Here is a 12,862-nt window from a genome sequence, read left to right as displayed (position 1 = left end):
TTTTGTCTAGAGGATCTATCCAGTGATGTCAGCGGGGTGTTGAAGTCCCCTGCTATGATTGTATTGCTATTGATTTCTCCTTTGATGTCTTCCAGAGGATTTTTAATATATTTTGGTGCTCCTATATTGGCCCTCATTTTGAAGTCTATCTTTTCAGATATGAATATTGCTTGGAAATTTTTCTTCCATCCCTTCACTTTCATCCTGTGTGAGTCTTTTCTTGTAAGGAGGATCTCTTGTAGACAGTATATATATGGGTCATATTGTCTTATCCTATCAGCTACCCTATGTCTTTTTATTGTAGCATTTAAACCATTTACATTTAAGGTTATTATTCATAGATAGTTATTAGTTGCCATTTTTATTTTATGCCTGTGTTCCCCTCTCTCTCTCTCTCTCTCTCTCTCTCTCTCTCTCTCTCTCGTGTGTGTGTGTTTTCTTCTTACAATAGCACCTTCAGCATTTCTTGCAGTTCTGGTTTGGTTGTGGTGAATTCCTTTAGCTTTTCTTTGTCTTTGAAACTCTTTATTTCTCCTTTAATTTTGGTGTACTCAGGTTGCTCGGCCCTAGCCTTGGCCCACTTCCTCCTCCCAGAGAAGACCAGGGATCTTCCAAAACGGCAGGGCCTCCCAGCTGCACAGGGAAAGGCTTGCAGACTAGCTGCTTACAGCAGTAACCGGCTGCTTTCCATCACCAGCACAGGAATCTTCTGCCCTGCGTTTCTGTACTGCTCAAGGTTGGTCGTCCACATTCATGTCCATTCACACTCTCTCTCACACTCGCTCACTCTCTCACACACTCACCCTTGCTCCAATCCTGCACGCTGCCATCTTCCCTCTGCAAAAAAATCCATTTATCTTTAGGTAGAGGCGGTGGGACATTGATGTGAGAGACACATTAATTGGCTGCCTTCTGCATGACCCCGACCAAGGCCAGGGACAAACCGCAACTGAGGTACGTACCCTTGACTAGAATCCAACCAGGACTCCTTGGTCCAAGGGTGGATGCTGTAACTGCTGAGCCTAACCAGTCAGGCCTCCATTACAGAAATTTTTAATTTTGCCGTGCTCAAATCCACCATATCCTCCTTAAGTTCGTTTTTGAGCCCTGTTTAAGAAATCCCAAAGTTATGAGATATTCTGATATTTTCTAATACTAGAGTTATAGGTAATATTACTTCTGTATTTAATGTAATTTTTTTTACAACAATAGTCTTTTCTTATTAATTTTGATTATTATATGTCTGTTAAAGTAAGAGAGATATTTGTTACTATTCCAGTTTCTTTTCTTTTTCTCTGAAGTGATTGATTTTAATTCTAATATGTAACCTATTTCTCTAACACATGAAATATGTTGATGTTATTCCAGATGGCTTTAAGTTTCAAAAAGAAATATGCTTGATAATAGATCTGGTATCATAAGATCCAAAATGTTAGAAATGTTAATGTAAAAATTTAATTTAAAACCTTATTTTCTTGGCAGTTCTGGTATTTCTTTGGCCCTCATTCAAGGCAGGACTCAGAAGCTGGCCCATAAAAGAACCAAGAAGGGTGGGCTGTAGCAGCCGATGTAAGACCCTGACCAGAGGGCCCTTCAGGCAAGGCCATGTACAAGCCCAGCTGAGCAGCTACTTTTATACCCCGAGTTTTGACTGAGTCATCCCACTGCATTTTTCCTTGGGAGGGGCTTCAGCAATGAGAGAAGGAGGTTGTGGCTTTGAGGGACCAGACACAGAGCACCATCAGCTGCTGGTCCTGCCAGTGCTGATTGAGAACCCCGCAGTGCCAGGCATGGTGTCTGGCACCAATAGTCTTGGGGAAAAAAATGGTAAATAAAACCCACAACCTTCCTCACAGAGCTCCACCCTGTTTGTGTGTTGTTAGGCATGGCACAGAATGCAGTGAATGAGATAGCAGATGCAAGCATGCCATATATGGCACACAAAATTGCTGGGCGTGCTGTCAGGGTCCCCATGGAAGGTGAGATGGCAGGCTTTGACCTTAGCGTCCAGGTGGCAGACAGGGCTGGAGAGCAGCAGTGAGTGAGTGCAGAGCCTCTGCAGTCACAGGCATACTTTAGGAAGATCGGTGAGTAAGAGTTCCACAGGGCCTGGCCTCGGGAAAGGCAGGCTGGACCTCTTGGGCACAGTCTGAAGCTACTGACCACAGGCTGAACATCGTCTTCTTCCTCCAGGAAGCCACAGATGTACTTTTAAAGCCTTTCAACTGATTGTACCAGGCCCACCACATTATTAAAGTCAATGATTATGGGCCTTCACCTACACTACAAATACTTTCCCTGACAACACCTAGATTAGGGTTAGATTGAGTAGCTGTGTCCTGGCCTTTCATGGTAATGGATCAAATGTGCATGGAATGAGCTGACAGATAGGTTTTCATCTCAGTGCTAACTTTAGCTTCTGGGTGGGATCCCTGCAGAGTGTGTGCATCTGCTCTGAGCAAGAAGTGCCATCCTTCTGTTATAAGGCTACCCTACCTCACAGAGTAGGTGTACCTTACAGCTGTGGGTTTGGAGAGGCTTAGGTAATGATTAGTGATGAGTTTGGAAGAAGCCATCATGCTGAGTTTAGTAAGTAAGATGGTATCTGACTTGCTAGGAACTTCTCAGTGTCCTCTGAAAGCCTAGCAATGAGAGCCAGCTTCTCACTGTCACCTCTGTGTTATGTCTGCCATCACCTCTGTCTTTACTGTTCCACATTGGAAACTGCAGAGACAGTGGAGGTGGAAACAGTGACTGACATCTCAAATGGATTCCTCTCCCTAATGAGGTATTTGAGTAAACTTTGTGGCCAGAAGGTGGCAGTCTAGTAACAAGAGACTGATGTTTGCCTTGGGTGAGTATCTAGAAGAACTTTCCAGAGACCTCTGAGGTAATGTGGACTGGTGAGGGCCCAGAATGACACAGGTGGACAGTTTCCATCTTAGGAAAGAGCAGTTCCAAATTGCTGTTTTTCTGTGTAGTATATTTTAAATAATCTTTCAAATTTTAGAATAGTTTCAGACTTGCAGAAAAAGTTACAGGTTAGTTCAGAGTTCCCATTTCTCCCACACCCAGTTGCTCCTCTTGTCACCTGACATTAGTGTCGTTTATAGTCATAACTAATGATCCTATATGGATATGTTATTTTCATAAGTCCACATTTTATCCAGATTGTTTTACATTTTACTCTTCCAGGATCTCACGTGACATTTCAGCAGCACATCTCCTTGTACCCTTCTGACCGTGTCAGTTACTCAGACTCTCCTTACTTTGGTAGACTTGGTAGTTTTTAGGATCTATAGCATGCTCCCAAGGTTTCTCATGTCCTAGGGTGATGGGTGTGGGAGGAAGCTCTCAGATCCGTCTCCATCAGAGCAGGATCTATGCCTCACACTATTAAGGGTTTTGGTACTGATTTTTGTCTTTGTTGTTTACTGACTGCCACCTTCTGAGAGGGTCCTTCCCTGGCACCTAATTAAAGACATCCTGGTCACCCAATCAATCACTCACTTTCTGGAAATCTAGCCTCACTTGCCCTCTGGTGCCACCCCTACAGCCCAGTTAGGTCCTCCGTAGTGTTTCCTCCTTCCTGGAAAGTGAAATCATCTTTAAGATTCCTTGAAGCTTGAACAATGTATGCTCAGTTTGTTTAACAGAGATAGTTAATGACTTTAGAGACAAAAACCTTCTTATACTGAACTACATTAATTTTTCCCAGAAGATATTTCAAAGTATTGAGGTAACTGAGTCAGCAACTCCAGTGTCAACACAGAGCACTGGGGGTGGCCAAAGCCTTGTGCTGGGGCAGGATCCCGCTGAGACCATGGCTTGTCCTGAAAAATATCACTGGAAGAAATATCCTCCACTTTGACTTTCTGGTTGTTTAATACCCTTTTGTTAAACATTCATAGAGTACACCTCTGTCAGTATATATAGCTATAGGTGTTAAAATGGACACCAGAGCACAGTCCTGGGCACAGTGTGAGTGGATGGACCTTGCTCTCACAGACACTAATCAGGGAGATCCTGGTGTGAGGAGATGCTGAAAAAATAAACAACAGGGCAGTTTCAAGCAAGTTTATTAAAAGGTGTGCAAATGGAATGATACTAGGATTGCTGCCAATGGAAGGGCCAAGTGCAGAACCTGTTGCCATACTTAGCACTGGGGTACAGCCCTTCTGCATGACCCATGCAGGTGGGGCAGAGAGGTAGTTAGGGCCAGCATGCTGGGAGGGGTGTGCAGAATGATGACAGGTAGAGTCTGAGTGAGGCATTTCCTCACCTCTTAGACCAGAGAGTTGCCATTCTCATAGGCCAGTGAAGTACACTTTGCCATTGTATCTTCACAGATAATGCTTTAACGTCATGTATCAGGAGGCCTCTCCTTTAGGTTTATAATAACTAGTAGGACATTCTCGCTGTTCTGCCATGATAGCTTCCAACACAGCTCTGATGATGGTCTTAGAAAAGGATTTTTCATATGTAACATCTCAGTGAACAACACTTTAGATCATGCAGGAACAATGGGTACCATGCTAGTGAAGAGGCCCCCCAGGATGTTGGAGTAGATGGAGCTTTAGCAAGTCTAGAACATAAGTTATGACATTAGTTTACAAGGGTTTCAAATAATGTTTTCATAAAGAATGGACTAGAACAGAAAACATTTGAATGCATGGTTCACAGTAATGTTTTGTCTTGTGAGACTTTTCTAGACCTGGAGATGAGGTTACTGCAAGATGTGCCTCTCACTTGCATAGTTAGAAATGGGCCCCGGGGAGGGCTGGGGTCTCGCCTCCAGCAAATTTACTCCTCTGACTGCTTCCTGAGCTTATTCCATTTGGCCTAGGCCCTTTTCCTCCCATGACCCTGAGAAACCTACTTTCTGTTCTGATTCCATCCTGCTTTTGGCCTGAACAAGGCTGGGCACTCTCCGGGAGTATTATTTATATGAGTTGGTGTTTTTGTTTTTGTTTTTGTTTTTGAAAGTATTACAAATGTCCTCCTTTTCCCCCATTGACCCCCTTCTTCTCGCTCCCACCCACCTCCTGCCTTCCACAGCCTAATGTTCATATTGATTGGTTATGCATATATGCATATAAGTTCTTTGGTTTATCTCTTTCCACCCCTACCCCCTACCCTCTGAGGTTTGTCAGTCTGTTGCCTACTTTCATGATTCTGGGTCTCTTTTGATCGACAGCTTATTTTGTTCATTATGTTCCACAAATAAGTGAAATCATATGGTACTTGTCTTTTTCTGACTGACTTAATTTGCTCAGCATAATACTCTCCAGGTCCCTCCATGTTGTCTCAAAGGATAAGAGATCTTTCTTTCTTACAGCTGCATAGTATTCCATTGTGTAAATGTACCACAGCTTTTTTATTCACTCATCTACTGATGGGCACTTGGGCTGTTTCCAGATCTTAGCTATTGTAAATAGCGCTGCTATGAACATAGTGGTGCAAGAATTATAAGAAATAAGAATAGCGAGGGTATTTGTGTGCATGTTGGGGGTGGCTGAACTCTCTTGCCAAAGAGGGGTTGGCACAGTCATTGTATCCTTAAGGCCACCAGCTGGACTCCAGCCCCTCAGTCCCATTGAGAGCCTTACCTCAACAGATTTGCTTCTCCTCTCCTTTCCTTAGCAGCTGATTCAGGCCACTCTGATGAAAGGCAGCTCTGCTCACCACCACTAGGTTTGGGGAAGGATGTGTGGATCACATGTTGCCCTGCTGTGACCCCCTTTCCACTAAAGCAGAGAAAGCTGCTCAGAGGAGCTGGTGCTGGTTCTCAGATTAGTGCACTTTCTACTGCCTGCTCTGCTTTCCAACATCCTAATTAGTAAGTGTGCTCTGTACCTGAGGTAGTCTATGCAGACGAGCAGGCAACAAACTAATTGATGCCCTTATCTGGGCTCACAGTGCCAGGGTATGGGTGGAGTCAGTTCTTTAAAGGACAGGTGACCACTGTGGGAGGGGTTGTGAGCCACCTGATTAGCACTGTCTCTATGCAGGCTGCCCTTCTGCTCCTTGGGGACATTACCCAAGCAGGTGCTGTTTGAGCAGAAACCCATTCTGAGCAACGCCTGGCCTAGCAGCTCTCAGGCTCATCCACCTCATGGCTCCACAGTCACCATTGTTTGGCCAGCCAGCTGGCTATCCCCTGTGCTTTCCACATCTACAGTGTCCTATGGGGTTCATGAGTATTCAACAGTACTGTCTTAAACTCCAAATCTATAGTATTTCCTCATAAAGAAAATGACCACTCCTGGATAGGGGCCTTTCTTCTGAGAGCCAATTATAAAACCAGATCCTGGGTATTTAGCTCTTCACTGGGATCAGGGTGGGATAAGGAAACCACCTTGGACTGTAGTGGAAGGCAAGGCTTGGGCAGGCCCTACAGCTGCTCAGCTTAGCACAGGCTCAGAGAGTGGACCAACAGGCACAGAGTCTACAGGTGTAGAGATGCTGGTGAGGACATTTCATTGGTACAGAGAGCTGAGGTGGTCTTTGTAAAATTGTGAGTGCTTTTGCGTTGTGTGCAAGTTATGGACCATGTCACTGCTGTTGGACTTTCATTTCAGCATCCAGGCCAGTAGACTGCGCCAAGCACTGAAAGCCCTCCTTGGGGACCCAGGGAGGCAGACAGCTTCAGCTACAGATGAGCAAGCCACTTATTTCCGAGGAGGACACCCAGGAATTCAGAGAAGTAACACGTGTTTGGGGGCTTCATCTTCTCTTACAGGTAGATGACTCCCTTCTCTTTTCTGCGTGAAAAGGACTCTCCCTGGCTTGTGCTTGCTTCTCACCCATAGGAGCTGCTGGGACACCCACCCAGTTTGCTTTGCTACCTACAGCTGGAGAAGGGAAAGAAAGGCAGTGCCCATTCTGAGTCCTTGTGTTCTATGCATGCAGATGTCCACAGCCCACCTGTGCTTCCACTCATGTATATATGTGTACATGTGCAATTATGTACATGCATATGGGTTGTGTGTACATGTGCTATGAGTTGGTGTACATTTGTGTGCTATGTGTAGTATACATGTGTATGCTGTGCATGCAGTATGTATATGTGTGTACAGTTGTGTGCTATGCCTTGCTGAGCTTATACATGTGTGTGCCATATGTGCTATGAATCCATGTGTATGTATTGCTGTGTGTATGCTGAGTGTGTGCTGTATGTTGGTGTATGCATATGTGTGCTGTGAGCCTATGTAGCATACATGTGTGTACATGTGTACTCTAAGTGCTGTGAGTTTTTGTGTATATGTGTGTACACATGTGTGCTGTATGTGTGTGTGTGCATCCAGTTGAAGACGTTTGTTCTGTCATCTCTCTTAAGTGATCAACTGGATTCTGAAGAGGCTTGCCACTGTGTTCTGAAAGTTGGAATTTAAATAATATTTTATAGAAATACTAATTTTCCTATGTTATTGCTGGGCAGTACAATGGCTTTTTTTGTTTGTTAGTCCTGACCCAAGGATATTTTTTTGTTGACTTTTAGAGAGAATGAAAGGGAGGGAGGGAGGGAGGGAGAAAGAGAGAGAGAGAGAGAAACATCCATGTAAGAGAGACACATCCATTGGTTGCCTCCCACATGTGTCCCAACTGGGGCCAGGGGTCAAACCATCAACCCAGGTGTATGCCCTTGACTGGGACTCAAACCCACAACCCTTCACTGTGTGGGCTAACACTCTAAAACAAGAACTATTTCCAAGACACATAGTAATCAAAGTGCCAAAAATTAAAGACAAAGAGAGAATCCTAAAAGCAGCAAGAGGTAAGCAACAGGTTACCTACAAAGGAGACCCTATAAGGCTCTCAGCTGACTTCTCACAAGAAACACTACAGGCCAGAAGGGAATGGCATGAGGTAATCAAGGTCATGAAAAACAAGGATCCGAATCCAAGACTACTGTACCCAGCAAGGCTATCATTCAAAATAGAAGGTCAAATAAAGAGCTTCCCAGACAAAAAAAGGCTAAGGGAATACCCTAGCACCAAACCAGCACTGCAAGAAATGTTAAAAGGACTGCTGAAATTAGCAGGAGAAATAGGAAGAAAAATATAACCACACTGAATAAAAATAGCAATAAATAAGTACATATCAATAATCACCTTAAATGTAAATGGACTGAATGCTCCCATAAAAAGACACAGAGTAGCAGATTGGATAAGAAAGCATGACTCATGTATATGTTGTTTACAAGAGACTCACATAAGTTGAAAGTGAAGGGATGGAAAAAAATCTTCCAAGCAAACAGAAAGCAAACAAAAGCTGGGGTAGCAATACTCATATCTGATAAACTAGATTTCAAAATGAAGGCCATAACTAGAGACAAAGAAGGCCACTACATAATATTGAGAGGATCTATCCAACAGGACGATATAACCTTGGTAAATATATATGCACCCAATATAGGAGCATCAAAATATATTAAACATCTTCTGCCCTGGCCGGTTTGGCTCAGCGGTTAGAGCGTCCACCTGCAGTCCGGAGAGACCCGGGTTCGGTTCCCGCTAAGGGCATGTACCTTGGTTGCAGTTTGTCCCCGGCCCTGGTTGGTCGTGCGGGTGACAGCCACTCGATGTGTCCCTTTCACATCGATGTTTCCCTCTCTCTCTCTTCCTCTCTCTCCCTCCCACTCTGTCTGTACAAAAAATGGAAAAATGTCCTCGGATGAGGATAAAAAAAAAAAAAAAAATATATTAAACATCTTCTGGAAGACTTCAAAGGAGAAATTGATAGCAATACAATCATAGCAGGGGACTTCAACACCCCGCTCACATCACTGGATAGATCCTCTAGGCAAAAAATTAGCAAGGAAATAGAGACTCTAAATGAAGCACTAGACCAAATGGATTTAATAGATATCTACAGGGAATTACACCCCCAAACTGCAGAATTCACATTCTTCTCAAGTGCACATGGGACATTCTCAAAGATAGACCACATTTTAGGACACAAACTAAGTCTACAAGTTCAAGAAGATTGAAATTCTTTCAAGCATCTTCTCAGATCACAATGACATGAAACTAGAAATCAATTGCAACAGGAACATGCAAAGACATTTGAACACATGGAAGCTAAATAGCATGTTATTAAACAATGAATGGGTCACCGAGGAGATCAAGGAAGAAATCAAAAACTTCCTGGAAACCAATGAAAATGAAGACACAACAACACAAAATCTATGGGATGCAGCGAAAGAAGATTTGAGAGGGAAGTTCATAGCACTACAGGCCTACCTCAAAAAACAAGAAAAATCTCTAAGAGACTATCTAACCTCACAACTTAAAGAACTAGAGAGCAAACAAAAAGAAAACCCCAGAGCAAGTAGAAGGAAGGAAATAGTAAAGATCAGAGTAGAAATAAACCACATAGAGTCAAAAAAAAAAAAAAAAAACACAATTCAAAACATAAATAAAACAAAGAACTGGTTTTTCAAAAAGATAAATAAGATTGATTGAACCTTAGCTAGACTCGCCAAGAAACAGAGAGAACCCAAATACACAAAATCAGAAATGAAAGAGGAGAAAGAAATAACAACTCACACCACAGAAATACAAAAGATCCTTAACTACTATGAAAAATTATATAGCAACAAATTCAACAATCTAAGCGAAATGGACAAATTTCAGGACATACAGTCTCCAAAAACTGGACTGGGAAGAAGTAGAAAACTTGAACAGACCAATAACAACAGAAGAAATTGAACAAGTAATCAAGACTCTCCCAGCAAACAAAAGCCCAAGCCAAGATGGCTTCACGCGGGAGTTTTACAGAACATTCAAAGAAGAACTAACACCCATTCTTCTCAAACAATTTCAAAAAATTCAAGAAGGAAGACTTCCAAACTCATTTTATGAAGCCAGCATAATTCTAATTCCAAAACCAGAATAAGACACTACAAAGAAAGAAAACTACAGGCCAATATCCTGAACAAAATACTAGCAAATCGGAACCAGCAATACACCAAAAAATTATTCAGCATGACCAAGTGGGATTCATCCCAGGGATGCAAGACTGGTACCATATTCGCAAATCAATAAACCACATAAATAAAATGAAGAATAAGAACCACATGATCATATCAATAGATGCCGAAAAAGCCTTCGACAAAATCCAGCATCCATTTCTGATAAAAACACTCAGCAGTGTAGGAATAGAGGGATCATATCTTGACATAATAAAGGCCATATATGAAAGACCTACAGCCAACATCATACTCAGTGGGAAAAAACTAAAAGCATTTTCCTTCAGAACAGGAACAAGGCATGGATGCCTACTTTCGCCACTCTTATTTAACATAGTACTGGGAGTCTTAGTCACAGCAATCAGACAGGAAGAAAAAATAAAAGGGATCCAAATTGGAAAGGAGGAAGTGAAACTGTCATTATTAGCATATGATATGATACAATATGTAGAAAACCCCAAAGACTCCATAAAAAATTTACTAGACTTAATAAATGAATTTGGCAAAGTAGCAGGATACACAATTAACGTCAAGAAATCGATGGCATTCTTATTCACCAATGATGAACTCACAGAAAGAGAAACTAAGAAAACAATCCCATTTACAATTGTGGCAAAAAAATTAAGATACCTAAGAATAAACTTAACCAAAGAAATGAAGGACCTATTCACAGAAAACTATAGGTCATTGAAAAAAGAAATAGAGGAAGATATAAAAAAAGTGGAAGCCCATACCCTGTTCATGGATCGGAAGAATCAACATCATTAAAATGTCCATACTACCCAAAGCAATCTATAGATTCAATACAATCCCCATCAAAATACCAACAGCATACTTCACAGAATTAGAACAAATACTTCACAAGTTCATATGGAACCAAAAAAGACCTCAGATAGCCACAGCAATCTTGAAAAGGAAGAACAAAGTTGGAGGGATCACATTACCAGATTTCAGGTTATACTACAAAGCCACCGTAATCAAAACAACCTGCTACTGGCCCAAGAACAGGCATATAGACCAGGGGAACAGAAGAGAGAACACAGAAGTGGACCCAAGGCAATGTGCTCAGTTAATATTTGACAAATGTGGCAAGAGCATACAGTGGAGTAAGGACAGCCTCATTAATAATGGTGCTGGGAAAATTGGAAAGCTACATGCAGAAAAATGAAACTAGACCATCAAATTACACCCTACACAAGAATAAATTCAAAATGGATAAAAGAAGGAAATGTTACTCATGAATCCATAAAAATCCTAGAAGAAGCTGTAGGCAACAAAATTTCAGACGTTATACACAGCAGAATTTTCACTGATACATCACCTAAGGCAATAGAAACAAAGGAGAAAATGAACACATGGGACTACATCAAATTCAAAGACTTCTGCACAGCGAAAGATACAATCATCAAAACGGAAAGGCTACCCACTGTATGGGAGAGCATAATTGCCAATGATATATCAGATAAGGGGTTAATTTCCAATATATAGAGAGTGCTCATACAATTCTACAAAAGGAAGACAAAGAACCCAATTAAAAAATGGGCAGAGGAACTGAATAGACACCTCTCCAAACAGGACATACAAATGGCTTACAGACATATGAAGAAATGCTCATCATCAGTAATCATCAGAGAGATGCAAATTAAAACAACAATGAGTTATCACCTCACACCTGTCAGAACGGCTGCCATCAACAAATCATCAAACAACAAGTGTTGGGGAGGGTATGGAGAAAAAGGGACTCTAGTGCACTGCTGGTGGGAATGCAGACTGGTGCAGCCACTATGGAAAACAATATGGTACCTCAAAAAATTAAAAATTGAACTTCCATTTGACCCAGTGATCCCACTTCTAGGAATATACCCTAAGAAGCCTGAAACACCAATCAGAAAGAATATATGTACCCCCATGTTTGTAGCAGCACTATTTACAATAGCTAAGGTCTAGAAACAGCCCAAGTGTTCATCAGTAGACGAATGGGTCAAAAAGCTGTGGTCCATATACACAATGGAGTACTACGCAGCTGTAAGAAAGAAAGATCTCTTATCCTTTGAGACGACATGGAGGGACCTGGAAAGTATCATCCTAAGTGAAACAAGCCAAACAGAGAAAGACAAGTATCATATGATCTCACTTAATTGTGGAATATAATGAACGTAACAGTCTGAGGAATGGGGTAGTCCCAGGGACGTGGAAGTGGGGTACAGACTGACAATCCCCAGAAGAGGCGGTGATGGGGGAGAGAGAAACCACAGAACTTATATGCATGTATGCATGAACAATGGACATGGACAACAAAGCTGGGGAAAGGGCAGGGAGGGAGGGGGAGTGGGGAATTAGTTGGGGGAAAAGGAGAAACATCTGTAACAAAAATTAATTAATTAATAAAAAAAAAGAACATCATAACCATACTCACCTTAAAAACATAAAAAGTAATTCTTTTTTTTCCCTTCATTGTTGAATGTAAAATGTATTACAGATGTTCCCCGTTTTTCCCCAATTGACCCCCTCCTCCCCACTCCCGCCCCCTCCCGCCTTTTCCCACACTATTGTCTGTGTCCATTGGTTATGTATATAAATTCTTTGGTTTATTTCTTCCCACCCCCCACCCCCAACCCCTTTCCCTTTGAGGTTTGTCAGTCTAGCAGTGAATTTATACTTCTTAATCTCTTCACCTTTTTCACCCATTCCCCCAACCCCCCTCCCAACTGGCAACCAACAAAATGTTCTCTGTATCTATGAGAATGTTTCTGTTCTACCTGTTCATTTTGTATGTAGATTCCATTGTTGATAAATATGTATTCATTGCCATTTTGTTTTTTCATATATTTTATCTTTTTCTTCAAAATGACCCTTCATCATTTCATATAATAACGGTTTGGTGGTGAT

The 12,862-nt window shown here is 42.0% G+C and overlaps 1 protein-coding gene across 1 annotated transcript in view; it reads left to right on the top strand.

The window, feature by feature from the left end:
- SNAP47 (synaptosome associated protein 47) overlaps positions 1-12,862 on the top strand; it is a 66,894-nt gene that overhangs the window by 38,031 nt on the left and 16,001 nt on the right. Inside the window, 3 exon segments of the mRNA XM_036282170.1 lie at positions 698-736; positions 1,483-1,569; positions 6,582-6,742. Of these exon segments, the coding sequence (XP_036138063.1) occupies positions 698-736; positions 1,483-1,569; positions 6,582-6,742 (287 nt within the window).

The sequence above is a fragment of the Molossus molossus genome, unplaced genomic scaffold (assembly GCF_014108415.1).
Source record: "Molossus molossus isolate mMolMol1 unplaced genomic scaffold, mMolMol1.p scaffold_m16_p_4, whole genome shotgun sequence".
In the NCBI taxonomy this organism is placed as follows: Eukaryota; Metazoa; Chordata; class Mammalia; order Chiroptera; family Molossidae; genus Molossus; species Molossus molossus.
The sequence above is the reverse complement of the archived record's forward strand: the minus strand, read 5'-3'. Positions and strand labels throughout refer to the sequence as shown.